General features: G+C 42.0%; 4 protein-coding genes across 4 annotated transcripts; 2 read left to right on the top strand and 2 right to left on the bottom strand.

The window, feature by feature from the left end:
- Positions 1-64: 64 nt before the first annotated feature.
- On the bottom strand, positions 65-3,514 carry LOC135170803 (cell surface glycoprotein 1-like). The gene is made up of 7 exons (XM_064136860.1): positions 3,320-3,514; positions 3,122-3,251; positions 1,639-3,041; positions 1,323-1,490; positions 842-1,246; positions 554-721; positions 65-408 (listed from the first exon to the last, which is right to left on the bottom strand). The coding sequence occupies exons 1-7, from the start codon at positions 3,461-3,463 to the stop codon at positions 211-213; spliced, it is 2,616 nt and encodes an 871-aa protein (XP_063992930.1). The 5' UTR covers positions 3,464-3,514; the 3' UTR covers positions 65-210.
- Positions 3,515-3,768: 254 nt separating this feature from the next.
- LOC135170817 (uncharacterized) lies at positions 3,769-5,075 on the top strand. The gene is made up of 4 exons (XM_064136880.1): positions 3,769-4,127; positions 4,199-4,377; positions 4,479-4,646; positions 4,817-5,075. Exons 1-4 carry the CDS (start codon positions 4,028-4,030, stop codon positions 5,009-5,011), a joined length of 642 nt encoding a protein of 213 aa, XP_063992950.1. The 5' UTR covers positions 3,769-4,027; the 3' UTR covers positions 5,012-5,075.
- A 126-nt stretch (positions 5,076-5,201) lies between these two features.
- Positions 5,202-6,654, top strand: LOC135170815 (breast cancer metastasis-suppressor 1-like protein). Its single transcript, XM_064136877.1, has 3 exons — positions 5,202-5,428; positions 5,571-5,820; positions 5,993-6,654. Exons 2-3 carry the CDS (start codon positions 5,603-5,605, stop codon positions 6,465-6,467), a joined length of 693 nt encoding a protein of 230 aa, XP_063992947.1. The 5' UTR covers positions 5,202-5,428; positions 5,571-5,602; the 3' UTR covers positions 6,468-6,654.
- A 453-nt stretch (positions 6,655-7,107) lies between these two features.
- On the bottom strand, positions 7,108-19,538 carry LOC135170813 (homeobox protein unc-42). Its single transcript, XM_064136875.1, has 6 exons — positions 19,071-19,538; positions 16,649-16,776; positions 15,983-16,090; positions 10,413-10,595; positions 9,724-9,823; positions 7,108-9,154 (listed from the first exon to the last, which is right to left on the bottom strand). Exons 1-6 carry the CDS (start codon positions 19,288-19,290, stop codon positions 9,048-9,050), a joined length of 846 nt encoding a protein of 281 aa, XP_063992945.1. The 5' UTR covers positions 19,291-19,538; the 3' UTR covers positions 7,108-9,047.
- Between the last annotated feature and the right edge of the window lie 394 nt (positions 19,539-19,932).

Below are 19,932 nucleotides of genomic sequence, written 5' to 3'. Positions count from 1 at the left end.
GGAGATATTCGATTGTGCCCTGTGGCCATTCATTCCAAATTCAGTCGTTCAAACTCGCACGATATTTCATATTTCGATTCACGAGATATTCATTTTATTTTCCATCTATCGAAGTTGAAGAGGAATTTTTTTGGAAATTACAACTGTGAGGTGATTGGAAGCTCAGATTAATTTTAAAAAGTAGGGAATTCAGGGGGGTAATTAAGCTAATCACTCGGCTCCAGAATAATCGGCAGCGCTGCATTCAATTGACTCAGAAAGTGGTGGAAACGAGGCTTCCACCACTAGAAATGGGCGCGACCCCCTCTCGGCCAATGAAAAGACAACATTCACGGGAGGACATGGCAGTGGCTCTTTTGTCACGAACGAGATTTTATTGTCATCCTCCTCATTGAACTGGTATGTACCCTGTGAATGAATAATTAAAGCTTTTCACTTATAATTCTCCTGAGAAAAAAAATCCAACTCGACAAATTTGATTTTTTTTGGGTAATCAAATGCCGAAGGTCATTAGAAATTCCTGGGGAATGTTGAAGATTGAAAATTGACGTACACTTGATATGGGACAAGATTCAGCTCCTCCTGCGATTATTTGCGAGGCAACTTTCCAAACGAGATTATCCCAGCTATCGAGCGGCTTTTGGCTAGTTTCACATAGTTCTGATGGATTGTCTTCATTATTCGCGATCTCGTTGCTTCTGACGTCCACCACATAGCTGATCTATCAATCAGAGTCCTCATGAACATTGATCATAATTTGAACTGAACTGAACTAAAATTTACTGAAACCACAAAGTGAAATCTTTCTCTGCTGGTAAATTTCTACTATTGGGTATCTCACCACTATGTCCTTGCTGTCGGTGATGTCCTGGAACCATTTGACGTTGCAAGGAGACTCGTTACAGTAGCCGTCATCGACGGAGACGTAATCATTGGGAGTTGTTTTGATGGAAAACTGTACGAGTTCACGAATTTCGATGAATTTTTCAGGCATCGGTTCTTCCTCTGGCTCAGGCTCTTCCTCTGGCTCAGGCTCAGGCTCTTCCGACGTCGACGTATAACCCGCCCAGCAGTCCTCGTACTCAGCGTCCTCGCTGTCCACCGCACCATACAGAAAGTATCCTGTCAAAAACGGTTTCATTCCGTCGTGAAACAATTGGAAGTCAATCGCCAGTGATGAGCACGGAAGTGGGTTATCCGAATAATAGTCAAGTAGTCTGTCCGCTGCTTTCAGCTTAAACGAGCCCTGAGGATGGTTTAGGAGGTTGGTATATTAGATGGAGAAGCGCATGATAAAGAGGAAGAAACAGAATTGAAATTACACTTGGGATGGGACACGATTCAACTCCACTCGTCAACATCGAGGAGAAAGAACTCCAGACGTTGCCGTCAACGGAATCACGTGGTGCATGGCTGGCTTGGCAAAGGCCGATGGGCTTTTTCTCGATATTTGCGATCTCACGACCTGCCTGGTTGATCTTGTAGGTCAGCTACGCAGAGAGAATATAAAATTACTGGGGAAATGGTGCTCGAGGAGAAGGTTCTTCATTAGAAAAATTAGGGAAATCTTTTTCGTTAGCTATCACCAGACTGGGAACAGAGGAGCATGAGTGGCTCCAGGATTCGTGTGAATCTTACCATGACATCACCATCGTCAGTGACATCATTAAGCCAGTTGAAGGTACACGGGTACTCGTCGCAGTATTTGTCCCCACCCACATCACCTGGTTGCTTTATCTGAATTAAAAAGTCACCGAGCTCGAGGGTGACGGCATATTTTTCTGGCCCTTTGTCTTCGGGGGTTTCCTCCTCTGGCGGTTGCTCTTCTGGAGTTTCTTCTTCTGGTGGTTGCTCTTCAGGGGTCTCCTCCTCCGGTAGTTGTTCTTCTGGGGTTTCTTCTTCTGTCGGTTGCTCTTCGGGGGTCTCTTCCTCCGGCGTTTCTTCGTCTGCTGGTTGTTCTTCTGGCGTTTCTTCCACTGGAGGTTGCTCTTCAGGAGTTTCTTCTTGTGGAGGTTGTTCTTCAGGGGTTTCCTCCTCCGGTGGTTGCTCTTCTGGGGTCTCCTCCTCCGGCGTTTCTTCTTCTGCTGGTTGCTCTTCTGGAGTTTCCTCCTCTGCTGGTTGTTCTTCTGGCATTTCTTCCTCTGGAGGTTGCTCTTCTGGAGTTTCTTCTTCCGGTGGTTGCTCTTCTGGTTTCTCTTCTTCTTCCGGTTGTTCTTCTGGGGTTTCCTCCTCCGGCGTTTCTTCCTCTGCTGGTTGTTCTTCTGGCGTTTCTTCCTCTGGAGGTTGCTCTTCAGGGGTTTCTTCTTCTGGAAGTTGTTCTTCAGGGGTTTCCTCCTCCGGTGGTTGCTCTTCAGGGGTCTCCTCCTCTGGCAGCCGCTCTTCAGGGGTCTCTTCTTCTGGCGTTTCTTCCTCTGCTGGTTGTTCTTCTGGCGTTTCCTCCTCTGGAGGTTGTTCTTCAGGGGTTTCTTCCTCTGGTGGTTGTTCTTCAGGGGTCTCCTCCGGTGTTTCTTCTTCTGCTGGTTGTTCTTCTGGCGTTTCCTCCTCTGCCGGCTGTTCTTCAGGGGTTTCCTCCTCTGGCGGTTGCTCTTCTGGCGTTTCTTCTTCTTCCGGTTGCTCTTCTGGCGTTTCCTGCTCCGGTGACTGCTCTTCTGGCGTGTCTTCCTCAGCCGGTTGCTCTTCAGGAGTTTCCTCCTCTGGCGGTTGCTCTTCTGGCGTTTCTTCTTCTTCCGGTTGCTCTTCTGGCGTTTCCTGCTCTGGTGACTGCTCCTCTGGTGTTTCCTCCTCTGCCGGTTGTTCTTCAGGGGTTTCTTCTTCTTCCGGTTCCTCTTCCGGCGTTTCTTCTTCTTCCGGTTGCTCTTCTGGCGTCTCCTGCTCTGGTGACTGCTCCTCTGGCGTCTCTTCCTCAGCCGGTTGCTCTTCAGGAGTTTCCTCCTCTGGTGATTGCTCTTCTGGCTCCTGATTCTCTTCAGGAGATTTTTCCTCTGGCTCTTCTACTTCCGGAGACTGTTCCTCCGGTTCTTGCTCTGCTTCGGGGGATTGCGCTGTTAAATTATATGGAACGGAAATTATGCGGTACGTTATTTTTATTGAATTTTATGTCTCTGTGCAGAAGAACTTTTACCAGGCGATTCCTCGGAACTTGAAGACGATGAGGAACTCGATGACGATGAGGAACTCGATGACGACGATGAACCTGTGGAGTCATTGTCAGACTGGGCTTCTGGACATTTCGGGAACCACGGTATGAATATCTGGAGTAGGAAATTGAACCAATAAATTATTTCCCATTATGTCTAGACTAATTCTTCAATTATCAGACCTTCACGGGCTTCAGGAACCTGCACTCAAATCTCTTCACCGGTGCGAAGAACCCGGTGAATTGAGCTTCACAGGGTGGCTGGCCGATTATAAATATCAGGAGGAAGATGTGCCCAAGGAGAATTGCACTCCGAAATCGTTTCATTGCTGAACAGTAACGAGTTGTCGAAAGCAGATATTAAAATGAAATTTCTTTTATCAACAGTTCGTGGAAAAGTCAGCCAATTCCCTTATCAGACGGAAGAGTCGTGTGTCCTTGGAGGAAATAGATTACAGCAATGCACGGGCACCTGATGCCATGAGACGTATAATTAGGGTATGCTCATTGGCAACGGGCTGATAATTCTCCCTCGAAGCGAGTGGTGGAAGCTTTAATAATTTACTGAACCGCATTGGCAGCGACCCTGGCCGATAATTGACAGGGTGATAATAATTTGAATGTCTTGATGAAGAACAGGTTCAGAGATTTCATTAGTAATCAATGAATTTCTAAGTGACTTAATCAATCAGGAGAAAAATTTTTTTCATTATTTATTTCAACTTGAATGTTAGCAATGCTCAATGCGTCAGTATTTTTTTTAATGACATGTGACAGGTTCAAGGTGGAAGGAAGCGATTACTTTTCGTGATAAGGCAATACATTTTGAAAAGCAAGAGACATCAGTCCAGTTATTGGAAGTTTCCGTTAACAACTTGATTCCCTTCGACTATGAACAGTTCTTCCAGAATTTTTTTCGTGGGACAGGTCCTGCTGGGGCTGTTGATGGGCGGACCGACCGGATGCGATGGACAGAGGGTCAATCCACCAGGTAAACTGCCACGTGGCCGGTTGACATTAAAATTCATGGTAACTTCTCATAAAAAATATTCAACATTTCAGGGACAGAACAATCGTCGGGAGCGAAGTCAACAGAAAAATATTCGAGAGTTCTGGAGTTGAATCAGTTTATCGTGAGCTCCAAGAGAGATGAGGATTTAATTGTAGGGGATGGCTACTGCGACGAGTACCCGTGCACCTTCGAGTGGCAGAATGACTTCACTGATGACGATGACGTGATGGTAATTGACAATAACAGCCCCACTACTGGATTGACAGTTAAAATAATTTTTCCCGACGTGAGATTTAATTTTCTCGATATTGTTCGACCTGCGATCGATAGATTTCGTACGAGATAAACATCACAGGGTACGTGATAGGAGGTAATAGGGGGAATCCTTCAGGATTCTGCGAAACCAGTCACCAGCCTTATGATTCCACTGACAATATTGTTTGGAGGGCTGTCTCATCAGTGGTAGCTGACGGCATCGAAGCCTGTCCCATATCAGCAGTAATTCCTCATCAATTAAATTCTCCAATTCAATGAATGAGTCATCAAATAAATTTCGTGGACAATTGACAGCCAACTGCCCATGAAATTTAATTTTTAAAAATTCTATTTACCACTTCGCGAGGGAAATAACAATAATTATCGACAGTAATGTAATAATTTATTCACAGGGTGGGTACAATTTTACTGCACCTAATAAACAACTCGTGTATTACTCGGATGAGCCTCTTCCCTGCAACAACGTGGCGATACACTTCGACATGTTCCACAGGGGACGGAAAAGAAAAATGGCAACAGGCCAGCTTTTTTATAATTCACCTCGTGGGACATATGAACCCACGTGCCCTGATTTTTATAAAAAATAGAATACGCGAACTTCATCATCAGATCGCAGAACCCAAAATCTGAACTGGAATGCTACCCTTATTATTAAATAAATTGCCGCTTCTTCACGTCAACAATTTTTCTAATTAATCAATTAACTCCTCCAATCGTATATTAAGTCATTGCAGGAGATTATTTCCTTCGCGAGGCCAATTAACTATTCATTTTTCGAATATTTGTTATTTAATCAAGTGCAAGGCCGTTCAATGCACATTAAAAATTCCCGCCAGACCCAGCGTCGGCGCATGGGCGCCAGGGATTCAATATGGCCGCCAGTAGTTTTGAATGGCGGCAGGAGAAGTCGTCGCCGATCCGAAAAAATAACGAACGACGAAACAAATCGAGTTCATCAGCTGTTTCTCCTTTTTCTCATTTATTTGTAAATAAATTTAGTTTCTGTAAGTAACAACTGACGGCCATATTTAATTTCTCAATTTTTTCTCACCCCTGTTGGCGATATTTTATGTCAATATCGAGTCACAATTGTTAGGTTAGGATCTGTGGTGTTGATACAATAAACATTTTCCATTTATTTTCAAGTTTTTGGGAGACTCTGTGCTCCTTGCTCGTAGATGCCCAGCGTCAAAGATGATTCTGAACCCGAAGGTGAAGAAATGTCGCACGATAGCAATAACAGTGACCAGAGCTCAGCATCCTGTGACAGCAGTGCTGAACACAGTGACAGCGATGACTCCTCGGAGATGGACGAGGACGAGTGCGAGAGAAGGAGACACGAGTGTATGGAAAATCTCGTAGACCTGGAGAGACAGTTTACACTTCTCAAGGAACAGTATGTGTGTTTCGTCAATTATTATTATTATTTCTATTAATTTGTGTCCTCTTTTGTCTGCCCTGTCCCTGGGGGTAGACCAAAATGGGTTGATTCATCTCGTTTTGCCCCTTCGTTTCTGATTTTTGAGGGTTTTGCGAATTTAGCATTTGATATTGGACGATATTTTCAGACTTTATCGTGAACGAATAACCCAAATAGACACTAAACTCAGGGAAGTTAGAGTGGAGAAGTCTGACGAGTATTTGGTACCTCTGCAGCGTCTCAAGGAAAACATGGAAACGAAGACGAAAGTGGCGGATGTACTGAGGAAGATGAGACTAGAGAATATTCAGATTAAGTTCGACGCTGAGGAACGCGCAGCCGAGCAAAATCTCCAGAACGAGAAGAACCTCCTGTGGGACTCGATCCACAGCGATCTCCAGGAGAAGATACGGAGGCTCGAGGAGGACAAGAATAACGTGGACATTCATGCCGATCTCTGGCTGAGCTCCACAGGAAAGCGGCGGAGGAGTCACACCGAGAGGAGACGCGCTGTTCCTGTTGCTGGGCCCTACATCGTCTACATGCTCAATGATGCTGACATCCTGGAGGACTGGGCGCTCATCAAGAAGAGCCTGAGCAGCCGAAAGGCGGAAATTTTGTGAATGAAGGGACTCGAAACAGTGATCAATTGGAGTTGACCCGAATTTTCGAGCGTATTGTGAAACAATTTATTATTCAATGAATAATTGAAGAGATTTTGCGATGGGAGGAACATCCCATCGAATCCTGAAGTGATTGAATTTGTTATTCTTTTGATAAGGAATAATATCAATTTTTTGAATCATCAAACGAGTGCATGTCATTTTTTCAATTCTATCCACCTGCTTATGACATTGTAGTGGTCACGAACGTCTGACAAATGACTTCGATAACAACTTATCAATAATTACAGTGAACTATGCAATACCCATTTATCTTTTCCGGTATTGAACGTGCCTTTAGCAATTAAATTGTCAATTACATTTTTCATTCCGTTGTAGTCATATATCATCTATCGGAATTAATGTGGTATGAATATAGTCACTTAAATTATTGGATTCAACTGAGGAACAATTTATGATTATAATAGGGAAGCGGTGATTGCTTCGTGGAAGTTAATTTGAGCGATTGTGACTGAGGTGATCAATTAATTAATCTGAATTCACCACGAAAAAAATTTTGTACATCAGCCTTAACAGTGAGGAATAAAAGGTGAAACTATAAGATATGAAATATAAAATTTGTTATAAAAAAATTACGTGATTTACTCTGAATTATTTACTTTTAAACGTAATTTTTTATTTATGCTATTTACAACACATACGTACAATACGTGATCCTTGCTTAAAACTACTCTAATCGTCCGGAATGTAATCCTCACCATCATTCGTCTGTCAAAAAAAAAACTTTACCACCCAGCATCATTTTCCAAAGCTCATCACCAGTATGTGTACACCTCGGATGTCTGTGATATGTTACAAATTTTTTTAAATCATCTTTTATCTTTAAATTCATCTCTCTCGGAGGGCGCATCATCACAGGAAACCCCCTGTGAAATTCAACTCCAATTTGGGGAAATTTGGATTCTCCCATTTTGAGTCTGTAATATTTGATTAAACAGTTATCGAAGAATGACACCAATATAGACAATTGCTGACTGGACAAGTATCACGAGTGAAGGGATCGGGAATTAATTGCAAAAATCAATCGAAAGTCAACATCGAAGCAACAATTCACTGTTGTTTCTCATAACGCAACAAATTTTTTCTCACTCACCAGTGAACCTCAATTGTGGATAAACAAATATTCATTAAATAAAATATGCAATTATTTACTTAATAAATAATTCATTACGTTCGATGCACTCACATTCTTTGACCTCATCCACGCAATGTCTTTTATTCCTAAAAAAAATCTTTAAAATTCCGCGATGAAGTTACGAAATGCGATGATGAATCAATGGCTATTCTCATTTGAAAAATATTTCTGTTGCGATGGAAATAAACAAATTAGTTAACTTCCACTGAATTCAGATGTATTTCTCAAAGAATCGATTCATGCACCACAACGACTTCACAACAAAATTGATTTTTTACGTAATAACAAACGAAAGCCACAGAAATTTCAATCTCTAATATTTATTTAAAGGGTATCTTGGCTTATACTTTAAAAGGACATTGAAAAATTTGCGTACACTATTTTTTTTTTCATTATACCCGCCGATTAAACACTATGTGCACTGTATTTTCCACATGTGCCACTTTAAATATTAATTTTCACTCTTTTATTTACAATTAATTTTATTTCTCTCGTCACGGCTATTCTTTCGCTTATTCGATTTTATCGGAAATTGTTTCATCAATTATTTGTTTTTATTTTGTATTATTAAGGTTCTTGCCGAGATCTCGCTTCGTTGTTGGAGATAATTAACGAAACAGCCTAGTGGAGTTTTCACTTATCGCAATTTTCACTCTGGCTTGTCTCGAATAGTATTGGTGAATGGAATTGTACGATAAAAATTAGAAAATCAGGAAGGTTCAGACAAGACAGAATCGATGCTCTTGTGGATTATAAATCGACTTGATTAATTAATTTTTTATAATATATAATGCATACTTTCGTGGACACGTAGGCACAGCTACGTTATCAAAACTGTCAGATTCGTTTTTCTTTTCCTTTAAATAAAAGAAAAAAATTGTAATGACGGGGAATGAATGAAAACCGGACAAATCCAGGGGTAATCAACCGTAAAGAATGAAAGAAGAACATGTGTTCTTGATTAGACGACATTTCAATTATGATTTCAGTAACGAAGCAGTAGAACAGGTCAGCTTGAGTCGGCCCTCACGAACATTTTGTATTCCTCAAATATCTCAAAATGTAAGAGACCTAGCGAAATTTTCGTCATGACATTTTTTGTAGTACTCAATTTACTCTACAGAAAAGTATTCAACAAAAATTTTGCTATCCTCCCTAGATCTCGAGATATTCATAAAAAAACTGGTCAATAGGAACGAGCGACTTATCTCAATTTACCATTTCGCTACTGGAATGTTCAATTAATAATTTATGAACAGTGAAATGTGACTAGATCAGTTATTCAGTTTGACTAGAAAATCAAAATGTGGGTCAAGTATATTCAGGAACGAATCAACAAGTCCCTTATTTTTCGGATGTCTCTAAACATCTCGAAAAATTTAAAGTTATGTTTGATACTGAAGCATTGGGGCTGCTAGGTTTGGATGATGCGCCGTGTTCATCCTCAGGGCTGAGATGCTCTTGTTGTACCACTCATCCTCTGCTGACATTCCTGAACGAACAAAAAAAAAACAAAAATTATTGTTCCGTGCAAACACGAAATAAAAATCGACTTCAGAGCCCCAACAATAACTTGCCATCGAACCAATCGTTTCAGCAATCTATTAATTTTATATCGATTATAATTATAATAATGAAGGCTCCGACGCATCGAGAAATCGCTGGAGACGATAATAAGGAAGACAGATTATGATGGCTTCGAGGAGATGCCAGGGAACGCCGATAGGCAATTCCTCGAATAATCTTGATTCGATTTAAAAGCGATATGCCATCTTGCACCGGAAATGATGTAAGACGCTGGCCCGTCGAAGGAAATAGAGCGTCTTCGAGTGAGGATTCTCCTCATCGCCCACCGAACATCACTCCACGACTCGTTGTCATTTCCGGTTTATCTTTTATGGTACATCGCGTAGAAAATACGAAATAGATTCGACGAGAGGTCAAATGTCTCCGAGAAATAAACGGAAAAATTCTGGTTTTCAACCGGCTCCGCACTCTCACTTCGAATAAGTGCTGATAATGAGGGAGTGGAAGATGATTTTAATTGATTTAATTAATTACCCATCGCATCTTGCCGCATTCCGGTAACTGCTGACATGTTGGACGCAGAGTGGGACATCGAGAAAGGCTGCGGCATACTGGGGTATGACGTCGCTCCCATCTGAAATAATTATTTTAGTTTCAGAATTGCTAATATCAAACATAAATCCAATGACATTCTCTACTAATAAATTATCATAATTATTATATAATTATTTAACATCATTATAAAAAATTGGCTGTTTTTCAGAAAAAAAAACGTAAAAATTCCAAAAATGGCGGATTTCGGCTCCACATAATTTTTAAAAAATTTAATTCTTCTTTGTCTAGTTATTTTGACCTCTAATAATTTTTTAAACAATCAATACAGTCTCCTGATATCGCAATTCACCGACTGATTGAAATTATCACATGCTCCCTCTGCACATATTTCAAGGATGAACCTGATCATGCATGTAGATTATTGGCTCAATTAAATCAGTGGGCTTTCAGTAATCTGTGCGGCCCGTACTAATTACTCCGAATGCAATTTAGTTACGTGGAGGACACACACCGACGGTTCCTGGCCCCACAGAGTGGCCGACTTGAGCCATATCAATTACTCCCGTCGTTACGGTCATACAAAGCCCACAAGACCGTAAGACCCTCTCAACTCTGTTGTGATTTTTTTTTTCAATTGCGACTGAATTATTTTCACTTTCGAGCTTTACCTGGGGGTAGCGGTTGATGCCGTTTATGCTGTTGTGAGGGTGTGCGTAAGGCTGATATCCTCTTCCAGCACCTGGGTAAATATTCCTCATCATCGCTCCTTGACAGGCTGGTATCGGTGCCAATGCTTTTTGTAATTGTTTCTCCTGTTTTCTGTACTTTGCTCTTCTGTTTTGAAACCACACCTGAAACAGTGAACATTAGTCTATTGATTATTCTAATTATTAACTATTTATTCATCTCTCTATTGGCCAACGACTTGTAAATCGTTTGTTTATTCCATTTGTTCCGTTTAATCGCTCGAATCTTCTTCGATTCGACTCGAGTTGGTCGTCGCACACTTGCAGAACATATAATAATAATCTACAATACCATAATATACAATTATTATATTATTATCATTATTATATGGTGTACCCCACCGCGAAATGTTCGCCAAAAATGAAAATTAAATTCCTATCAAATCCCGAGGCCCAATTTCGCTGGCGTTTTCACCGTTACATCCACGAATTTAATTATAATCACGTAATTATCCCTCTCCAGTAATAACTACACCCCACCCCCCCCCTCGGAAAAATTAAAAGACCCAAAATATTCACAAAAGCTGCACTCGCCATTTTGCTGCGTTGGAATTTTCGTTTGTTTCGCGGGGATTAGCGTGTAATGAAAAAGGGGGTTGTGCTGTTGGGGAGAATTGTAGTGTGGGCCGCATGTACGAGGGTGGATGGATGCTGGTTGCCGAGGGAACCACCACTGGCATACACTATGAACCAGTAAAAGGAGCGTTATCCCGTCTCTCTCGCGCAACGGAGAGGGTAAAAAAGAGCCGGCGGGAAACACACAATTTCAAGGGGGTGGAATAGTCTCCATCCCTCACAAACCCCTCCACCATTCCAGGTTTGTGTACCATCCCGCCTCGATGTATATCAAGCCGACATGACGTCACTGGCCGCGCGCCATTGGCCGACAGTTGGCGCGTGACGTCAGCGACGAAAGGTTTCATTGGCGGGCGCGTTTTATCGACATTTCTACTCCAAACGGTTTAGCCCATCTTGCGTACAGTGGATTGTGTGTTGGGGGAGAAAAATCTAGGGATTCGGGATAATATGGCGGATATGGGGATAAATAATTGGGAGTAATTGGGATTTTTTTTTTTCGATTGAGGGGGTGTAGTTTTTCTTGAAGAGAATTCGCGGTATTTTTGGGATTTTTTGGGTTTATCGAGGGGAAATTGTAGGGGTGGTATCAAGGGTGGAATAGGGTGTGGGCCATTGTTAACTAGTTAGAGATAAAGAGGACATAAAAATAAAGCAATTAAATAATGGGAAATCGTCTAATTTAATCGAATAAACTGGAAAATAAGTGGAAAAGGTTTACCTTAAGGCAGACACATTTTCATTTTTGCGAATATTTTTCCCTGCGACGATTTCCCCTGCCAATTTATTATTTATTTATCAAACCACGAATATCCTCGTTATCGACAAGAAATTTTACCCTGCAAATATTCACGTTCCCAAAAACATCCCCCGTGACAAACAGAAAATGCAAAAATGTAATCAGACTCTTCGCAACTAGAGAACAACATAAAAAATAATAAATAACGTAAATAGAATATATGTAACCCGCAGATAAACAGATGAATAAGAGAACGTGCAGACGGAGAACAAAAAGAGGGTAAATTACCCCCGTAACGAATTCCCTCGAAAAGTATCGTCTCAAAGTAAAATGAAGACAGTGAGAGAGTGAAGTGGATACATGTGATGAGAGACTCTTCCATTCTATATACGTGAGAGCATTAAATTCTGGGGGTGTTCCTCTCCTCATTCCGAAGTCTCTCGCACACATCTACGCGAGCTCCCAGGGAAGACGCGTATCCAGCAAGAACGGGAAAGCTAAGAGTTGGTAATTCAATAACCATACTCCCTTGCCTTTCCACGTACCATTCCGTCTTATCATCCACCGGTTCCCCCCAACCCCACCCACCCCCTGCCCTCTCAACCCCTCTCTGTTCCATTCCGTCCACCCTCTGCCATCAGCAGAGTAAGAAGGATGTTCGAAGGGAGAAAGAGGGGTGAAATGAGGTTGGGATGTTGCCTCGGATGCCCTAGGACACGACGCTCTCTCCCTGAGGGAGGCAAAAGCTCGGGATGTCTGCTACCACTTGGAACATTGGGACGAAAACTATTCCTTTTTTCGTCTCTGTCTTTCAGCAGTCGACTCCACTGGGAATTCAACTCTATTTCGGTGGGTCTTATTGCTGGGTTATTACTTCCATCAGTTTTTTTGTTGGAATTTTTTTTAGAGTCGAGGGGAGGAAAATAGTGGAATGTCGGGGTGGTCCATGATGCAGGTATGTTGAAAATTGATAAACATTGTCAATTATTTTGGATGATTGATAAAAGTGAGTGAGGAAAATATATTTTAACAATAGAAAATTCTAAATTTATTGGAACAATCTGTCAATTTCAAATAAAAACTGTCAAATGAAGTCCCAATTTCAGTTTAATTATTTTGTATTATCCATTGTGAAATTTTCCTCCCCATTTTCCTCCAATTCAAACAAAAACCGAATACTCTGTGAGTAGTTATTCGGGTTACCACGAAAAATTCCATCAAAAACCAGGCGAAAATAGGGGGAAAAAAGCCCTGAAAATCCCGGAGAAGGAGCACTAGCTCGAGGGTGGACAAGAAAAAAAAAATGAGAGGGATGGGACAGGGGATGGGTTTAGGGTGAGGGTAGGTGGATGGGTGGTAAAGTTGAGATGAGTCGAGGGCGGGCGACGATGTACCGGAGGCTGCCATTATATCTGAGCCGCCATTTTAAATCGAATTTTCCCTCCACCCTAGATAGATCTGAAATGTCTCGAGCCTCTTCAGCTTCTTTCCTTTCTTTCTCTCTTAACGGACGAGCGTATACATTACTAGAGATATAGGCAACGTGGAAAATCCCCTTCTATTTGTCTCACTTTTTCCCGGTTTTCTCCCTCTTTTTCGATTATTTTTCACGCCCTCTGGCATGTTGAGATGGATTCCACTGCGATTGAATTTTTTCCGTGAAAATGCTGCGGGTAAATGTGAAAAAATTAGCGACTGAAATATTTACTTTGCATTTGGAATATTCCCCAAAATTGTTGTTATAACCCAGGGAAAAATAAATCACCAGATAAAATGACAACGATCGTTCCCTGGGGAGATAACCCCCACGATAATTATGTCAATAATAATTATGGCAATCGAACAAATGAATAATTTAGACATTTCTTTATTGTGAGGGACAAATCGACGAATAATTCGCAAATTACGATTTTTTTTTAATGAAAACGATGTGAACAACGCACTCATCGACTGTTTCTTTAGTCGTGAAGTTTATAAAAATAATGAAATATGAAACGAGATGAACGGATGAGTCCAGATATCGCAGTAAAATCCTTTGTGCATAAGTTATAGGGCAACGAGCACTAAAAGCCAACCGCGTTTTACTTGGCATCGCAGTTTAACAGGGTTAAGTCGTGGCGGTTCCCGGGCTTTTAATGCAAACAACACCCCTGCATTATATATCAAAGCGGAAAACGCAGAGTCGACTGTTTTAATATGTACCCAGTGAATATACACGTCTCTTTCACGGACACTATTTCAACTCTCTCATTTACACTGTACTGCACTGGGCAATTGTAAAAATTATTGCCGGCCACGTTATTTGCATTGAAGAGGGTGAAAAACGTGAGAAATGCCGGTTAACGAACGAAGAATAACAAATTATTCTTCGAAAATAATATAATGTGCGAGGGTGGTGCAATGAGGTCACTTAAAATCACGAGATTTTTCTGCAATTTAAGTTGATCCCCAGTTTTTAATTAAGAATCACCGGAATTAATGAATTAAAAAGTGATTTTTCTCACTTTTGGTATTTAACAGCCGAAAAATTCAGTAAAAATTACGGAACAATTACTTTTCTGGAACGATGTCACGTAATTTCAGTCAGTTTTACCCCAAAAACTACCCTCCCAAGTCATTTCGTCCCCCGTTTCGCCCTCTGGACGTCTAATTATCACTGAAAATTTCATTTAATTTGCAAAATATATTACAAAATTGACCCAGCAATTTTTCAAACTTTTCTCTCCGCGCATTAACAAAAAAAAAATCAACCCCTTGTGATGCCGTCCGGGCAGATAAATTTTGAGACACACACAGAGTTGTGAGTGCACGAGATGGCGAGGGTGGAGAGGGGAGGGAGGGGGTGGAATATATTCTTGAATCGACATTTGCCCTGGTAATTCAATTGGAGCGCCCCTGCACACTCGTGTTCTTTGATTGAATTATGGGGAATGAGTCACGCTGGGCGATGGAGAACTGGTGTCTGTGAATCCCAGTCATCGGGTTGATGATCAAAAACAAGGGAACGGGCGAATAAAAACCGTTGAAAAAATTCAATTCGAAACAAGAGCAACAATGGGCTTGATGTGGACCAATCTGCACGTGAACAAATCGATAGAATCATCAGGTATCAGGTACTTCATCGTATTATCAACTTCACCCCCTGGACCCGCCGGTGAATCCAGTTTCACTGGAATTCTCCGTTTTTCATCCCCTGCGTTTTCACGAAAATTCGAAATTTGCTGCGAATCCGTCAAAGCCCGAAAAGTTGAATTTATTCACGCTGGGGGTGTGTGTATGTGTGAGGGAGGATGGATTATATGGGCCAGAGGGGGTAATTGACTGGGTACAGCCACACGCAGGACCGAAATTCAAAGCGCAGATTGGGGTGAATGTAAAAATTTTATTCCAGGGGGTTGATAGATCAGTTTTTTTTGGTAAAAAAATTTTTTGGTGCTTCTGATGAATTTTTTAGCAAACGCCCAAGTTCCGTAATAATATCGATGAGAAAATAAATAAATAATCAATTAACGGGGGGGGGAGGAAGCCCCGGAAAACTTTTGAGGGTTTCATCCAAAAAAAATCGGTCCAATTGTTCTATTCGGACATGTTCCACCCCTTTCCTCCTAAATTATTACCCTCGACGTGTGTTTGGGGGTGGATTTGAACGATGACTCGACGGGAAAATCTACCCAGGGTGAAGTGACCCGCTAGTGGCGAGAAGTACGAAATTCATTGCAACCCCCGACTGAAGTACAATTTCCAGTTTAGTTTCTCGTTTGCCGGGTTGACCTGGTCGGTTGACGAGAGTGAGGTGGGACGCAGTTGGCCACCGGTTGCGAATATACCTGGCAACAACCCCTCGAAAGCTTGTTAGAGTCGCCCCCCAAACTACATAAAATTCCGAATTCAATTTTTCCCAGAATAAAAAAAAAATCAACGATTCGAACCGAAGGCTCCAAGAAACAACCCCCATTTGATTCCCAAAAACCGCATTTGCAATTTATCATCAAATTTTCCGATTTCCCTCGAAAAAATTGCATTCAATTCCCAGGAGATGTTTCTCCTCGTAGAAAAAATCTAGACAATTAAAAAACGATAAAATTACAATTGAAAAAATGAATAACCACTGACCGACAAAAGATTCTCCTGATAAATAGAAAATTCCAAAACGACAATAGGACATTTTGTTACCCACCTGGATTCTGGCCTCGTTCAATTTCGTGCTCCTCGCTAATTCCTCTCTGCAGTATATGTCCGGATAATGGGATTTTGCGAACGCCGATTCCAATTCCGCCAGCTGCTCCTGCGAAACAATTGGAAACTGTGTTTGAAGGCACGTCGTATCTACACAACCCTAGGACACCAGACACTCCGATATATTTCACCCACATGTACACGGAATTTTCATTTGATGAGTGAGTGTAATTGACTTCATACTTTGGGAAAATAGAACGGTCTATGGAAAGTGGAAATTTCCCATCCATTCCATCTGCTTTGAATGAATTAATTAATTTTGACAAAGAGAACTTTCACAGATCTGCCTGAAGTCGTCTTTGGAGAAGAGAAATTTTCCAGAATTATTCTACCGTGACTTATTTTTTTTATTTGAAGCTTTCACAAGCCTGAGGATTTATATGAAGATTCTCTGATAAATAAACAAATGAATAAGTAGATAAATAAATAAATAAATAAATAAATAAATAAATAAATAAATAAGTTATTTCCTCAAAACTCAACTGAAGGACAAGTCAACTTATTTCAATTTACCCCTCCGTCCCACACCCCCCAATAAATAATTTATATAAATAATTGTGAGGTCTCATCAATGTTCTACTGTTCACAACAAATTAACCCCAAATACCTGTGTAAAAGTGGTCCTGTGCCGCCGTCGTGCCGGCGTCGGACAACTGGCTGTGGTGGGTGTGTGGCCGATGTGTGGACTGGAGGCGCAGGGTTCGGGTTTCAATTTTTTAAACGCACCCTCAGCCCCTGAAACCCCAAAAAACCACACATTAAAATTCACAACAGGGGAATCCCTGCGAAATCATAAAAATCCCGACGATCGTAGGAATCCAGATGATCGACTCTCAAGTCACGCGTCCATTTGTCTCTGGCGATGGGACGGTGTTCACCCAGGAAGAGGTGAAACGGTGGGACGAGGCGAGAGATGACGATGGCACACCAAGTCCCTCGCACTATGCTAACTTGGTTAGGGCGTTAATGACCTAATCATGTTACATGCTGATTCAATGTTCGAGGATGAATGCTGTCCACTTTACGCGCCTTGCCCCCGTTTACCTCATTCAAGCAATCCTGGGGAAGTCGGTCAAGTTCAGCTAAGAAATTATGGGGTTTAGACGAACATAGGTTCACTGTCCAGTAAAAAAAAAAATTTCTCTCCTGCAAAAAAAAATCCTGCGCCAAAAAAAATTTTTGATTCGAATACGGCGCGGGAATATTGGAAAGAATCCGCGGAGTTTTTGAGGCGCCGAGTTTTTGGGGAATATCTCTGAAACTAAGGGAGATAGGAAAATTTTTGTTATTATAGTTATTGTAGTACTTAGTTTTTTGCATAAAAAAGGTTATGAGAAAAATTCTCGTATCTTTCTTAGATTTCGAGATATTTCAAGGCGATTCGAGGACTGAGTACGGTAATCGGAAGACAAATTGTTTGCACTTATCCGAGGATACAATCGCCTGGAAGTGAACCCTGTTGACAGGACCCTCGTGGCATAATGGGGTAACAAAAAGTGTGATTTTCGGGGGAGGTGTGAGCAAGTGGGTGTTTGGCAGACACTCGACACGAACATCTGTCAACAGATGGATAATTAGCGAGGGATTCGTACCAGTGGACAGGCGCCATCCAGAGTACGAGGATCGACAGGAGAAAGAAAAATCGCAGGACTGCGGGACTATTTTCAGCTGCGATGCATTAGCATCTGGAAAGGATTAAAATAATTAGGATAATGGGGACGAGCTCCATCCGATTGAGAAACACATTCAAAGGAGAGTAAAATTGAATAGAAAATTGGAGGAGATTTCACTTCATTTTCGAACTTGATTTCCATGAAACGTCAAAATTCCTCTGCAGGGAACGGATTATTCCAATTAGTACAGTAATTAGCAGGGATAATTGACCGGTGTTGACGATTTTACATCGGGAATTATTAACTAATAATCAATCCCTCGCATCGTACACAAGAAATCAATAAAATTCCCAATAGAAATATTTCACAAATTCTTTAGGAACTTCGTTTCTCCGGATATTTCTTCATTTTGTTTAAATAAATTCATGAAAATTTTAGACACATGGACATGCCCGTAGTCAATTGCTGAAGGATGTCGTATTTTCACTCGCGATGGACCGACGAAACTATGCAAATGGTGGGTCCAGGTCGGATGGGAATAATACATGAGGAACTTCCGTTCACGTGACGTTGCGAATGAAAAAATCCGTAAATAAACAATTTTTTGTCCCGGCAGTTCCGGTATTCCTGGATAGCATTCCGAAGGGTGCGGACCTGCGAGAAAATCCGCGAAAATAAGATCTGAAACGTGGGGGGAGGAGAGAGCCCATTAGGGCGCCCCCCGCAGCGCAAATTTCTCTGTCTTTCTCTCTCGCTCCTTCGCACCCATCTGGATCCCAGTGGAGACCCATCATGGGACAATAATAGCCCTTGTGGAACAGGTACAACCATATGCCGGGTGTTCCATTGTCACTGGGGTAAAGGGGCGCATTGCCTCACACCCTCGCGCATTGTCATCACAAGCGGTGCAACACTTGGCTGGTCAATAACCGTAAAATTTTAATATCTCGAGAGCGATTGCACATTTTTTTATTTTTGCCGGATTTTTTGGAAGATCAAAGGGCTCCCCAAAGTCCAATACAGACAGAACAATAAACAAAGTCCTTTTCAATGATGAAAAATCATAAAAATTGAGGGCAATTCGCCTGCAGTTCAATAAAACCCCAACATTTTTTTTCTTTACCAATCAATCGATTTCCGATCGATTTTAATCGATGCGACGATCATCTGACAGAGAATTTTCTCATTAACGTACCCTAAAACTCAATGAAAAGGTCTCGCTTCAACCGAAGGCTCAGCCGCAATGAAATTTACTACAAAAAACACGAAATTTTTCAATTTCATCCCCCAGTCGCTGAATCTCCGAAAGACTTAATCACCGCACACTAATTCAGACTTCAATCGATCCCCACTCGTCCACGAAAACAAAGTCAGTCCCTGGTGATGCACCTGATGAATAAAAAAAAATGATCTTACCAACAGAGGCAGCATTTCCGACGCTATTTCTTCCTGGTGTAGCAGCTGGTGTTGGTGGGCTTGCCTCAAGCCCCTGGTGCACCCCGTAAAGTCCAAAGTCCTGTTCATTCGAGCTGGTACTACTGCACTTTCTCTTCTCCTGATTGTGGTTAAGATGAAACGTGTCATTGTCAACTAGACCAACTCCGAGTAGTCCAAGATTCGGCCTCAACTCATCCATGAGTTTGTTCTGTCCACAGTTGGCTGCCGCAGCTGAGAAATTCAACTGTCGGCTGAATATAGCCGGAAATATGTTGAACTGTTGATGATCCAGGCTAAGGGTTGTCGGTAGGGAGCCACCCACCGATGTACCACCGACGGAACCAACACCGCCACCCGGGCCACTGCCAGACAGGTCGTTAGCCAGGATGATGCCGGATGGTTCTTCAGGACGAGGTGTCCGAGGACACTGATCTGATTGATAATTAGTTTTTTGGGTCTATGAAGACATTGCCTTCAATGGAGCCAACCAGGACACGTCCACCACAGTCAGAGCACTTCCACCGAATTGACGAACCTTTATCCCAAGGTCGTAGCTGATCTCCAATACCAGGATCGTCTGAATCCGCTGGATTATTGAGTCCAGATCTTGATGAGATCCATTCAACTTCCTGGAGTCACTGGCGACGACAGGAGTCTGTCCTGCGACCTTTGTTGGCGCCTATACCAGGTGGTTATTTCCCCTGATGAATCAGAAATGATGGAGTCCTTCGATGTCTCGATCTGATCAGCCGAGTTGGACTCCTCCTCGATCCTCCCTGGACCTGATCCACCCTCAGGTGTCTGTCCCACTGATGATCCAGAGAAAACGTCAACTGAGTTC

The sequence above is a fragment of the Diachasmimorpha longicaudata genome, chromosome 18, assembly GCF_034640455.1.
Source record: "Diachasmimorpha longicaudata isolate KC_UGA_2023 chromosome 18, iyDiaLong2, whole genome shotgun sequence".
In the NCBI taxonomy this organism is placed as follows: domain Eukaryota; kingdom Metazoa; phylum Arthropoda; class Insecta; order Hymenoptera; family Braconidae; genus Diachasmimorpha; species Diachasmimorpha longicaudata.
The sequence above is the reverse complement of the archived record's forward strand: the minus strand, read 5'-3'. Positions and strand labels throughout refer to the sequence as shown.

Bases quoted from the DNA above. Each gene is read 5' to 3' on its own strand.
- LOC135170815 (XM_064136877.1), top strand. From the start codon at position 5,603: ATGCCCAGCGTCAAAGATGATTCTGAACCCGAAGGTGAAGAAATGTCG. The intron at 5,821-5,992 runs GTATGTGTGTTT...CGATATTTTCAG, and splicing joins TTTACACTTCTCAAGGAACA to ACTTTATCGTGAACGAATAA.
- LOC135170817 (XM_064136880.1), top strand. From the start codon at position 4,028: ATGAACAGTTCTTCCAGAATTTTTTTCGTGGGACAGGTCCTGCTGGGG. The intron at 4,128-4,198 runs GTAAACTGCCAC...TCAACATTTCAG, and splicing joins ACAGAGGGTCAATCCACCAG to GGACAGAACAATCGTCGGGA. The intron at 4,378-4,478 runs GTAATTGACAAT...TGCGATCGATAG, and splicing joins CTGATGACGATGACGTGATG to ATTTCGTACGAGATAAACAT.
- LOC135170803 (XM_064136860.1), bottom strand. From the start codon at position 3,463: ATGAAACGATTTCGGAGTGCAATTCTCCTTGGGCACATCTTCCTCCTG. The intron at 3,252-3,319 runs GTCTGATAATTG...TTCCTACTCCAG, and splicing joins GGTTCCTGAAGCCCGTGAAG to ATATTCATACCGTGGTTCCC. The intron at 1,491-1,638 runs GTAAGATTCACA...CTCTCTGCGTAG, and splicing joins CTGACGATGGTGATGTCATG to CTGACCTACAAGATCAACCA.
- LOC135170813 (XM_064136875.1), bottom strand. From the start codon at position 19,290: ATGGATGAGTTGAGGCCGAATCTTGGACTACTCGGAGTTGGTCTAGTT. The intron at 16,777-19,070 runs GTAAGATCATTT...TTGGGGTTTCAG, and splicing joins CGGAAATGCTGCCTCTGTTG to GGGCTGAGGGTGCGTTTAAA. The intron at 10,596-15,982 runs GTGGGTAACAAA...TCACTGTTTCAG, and splicing joins TGAACGAGGCCAGAATCCAG to GTGTGGTTTCAAAACAGAAG.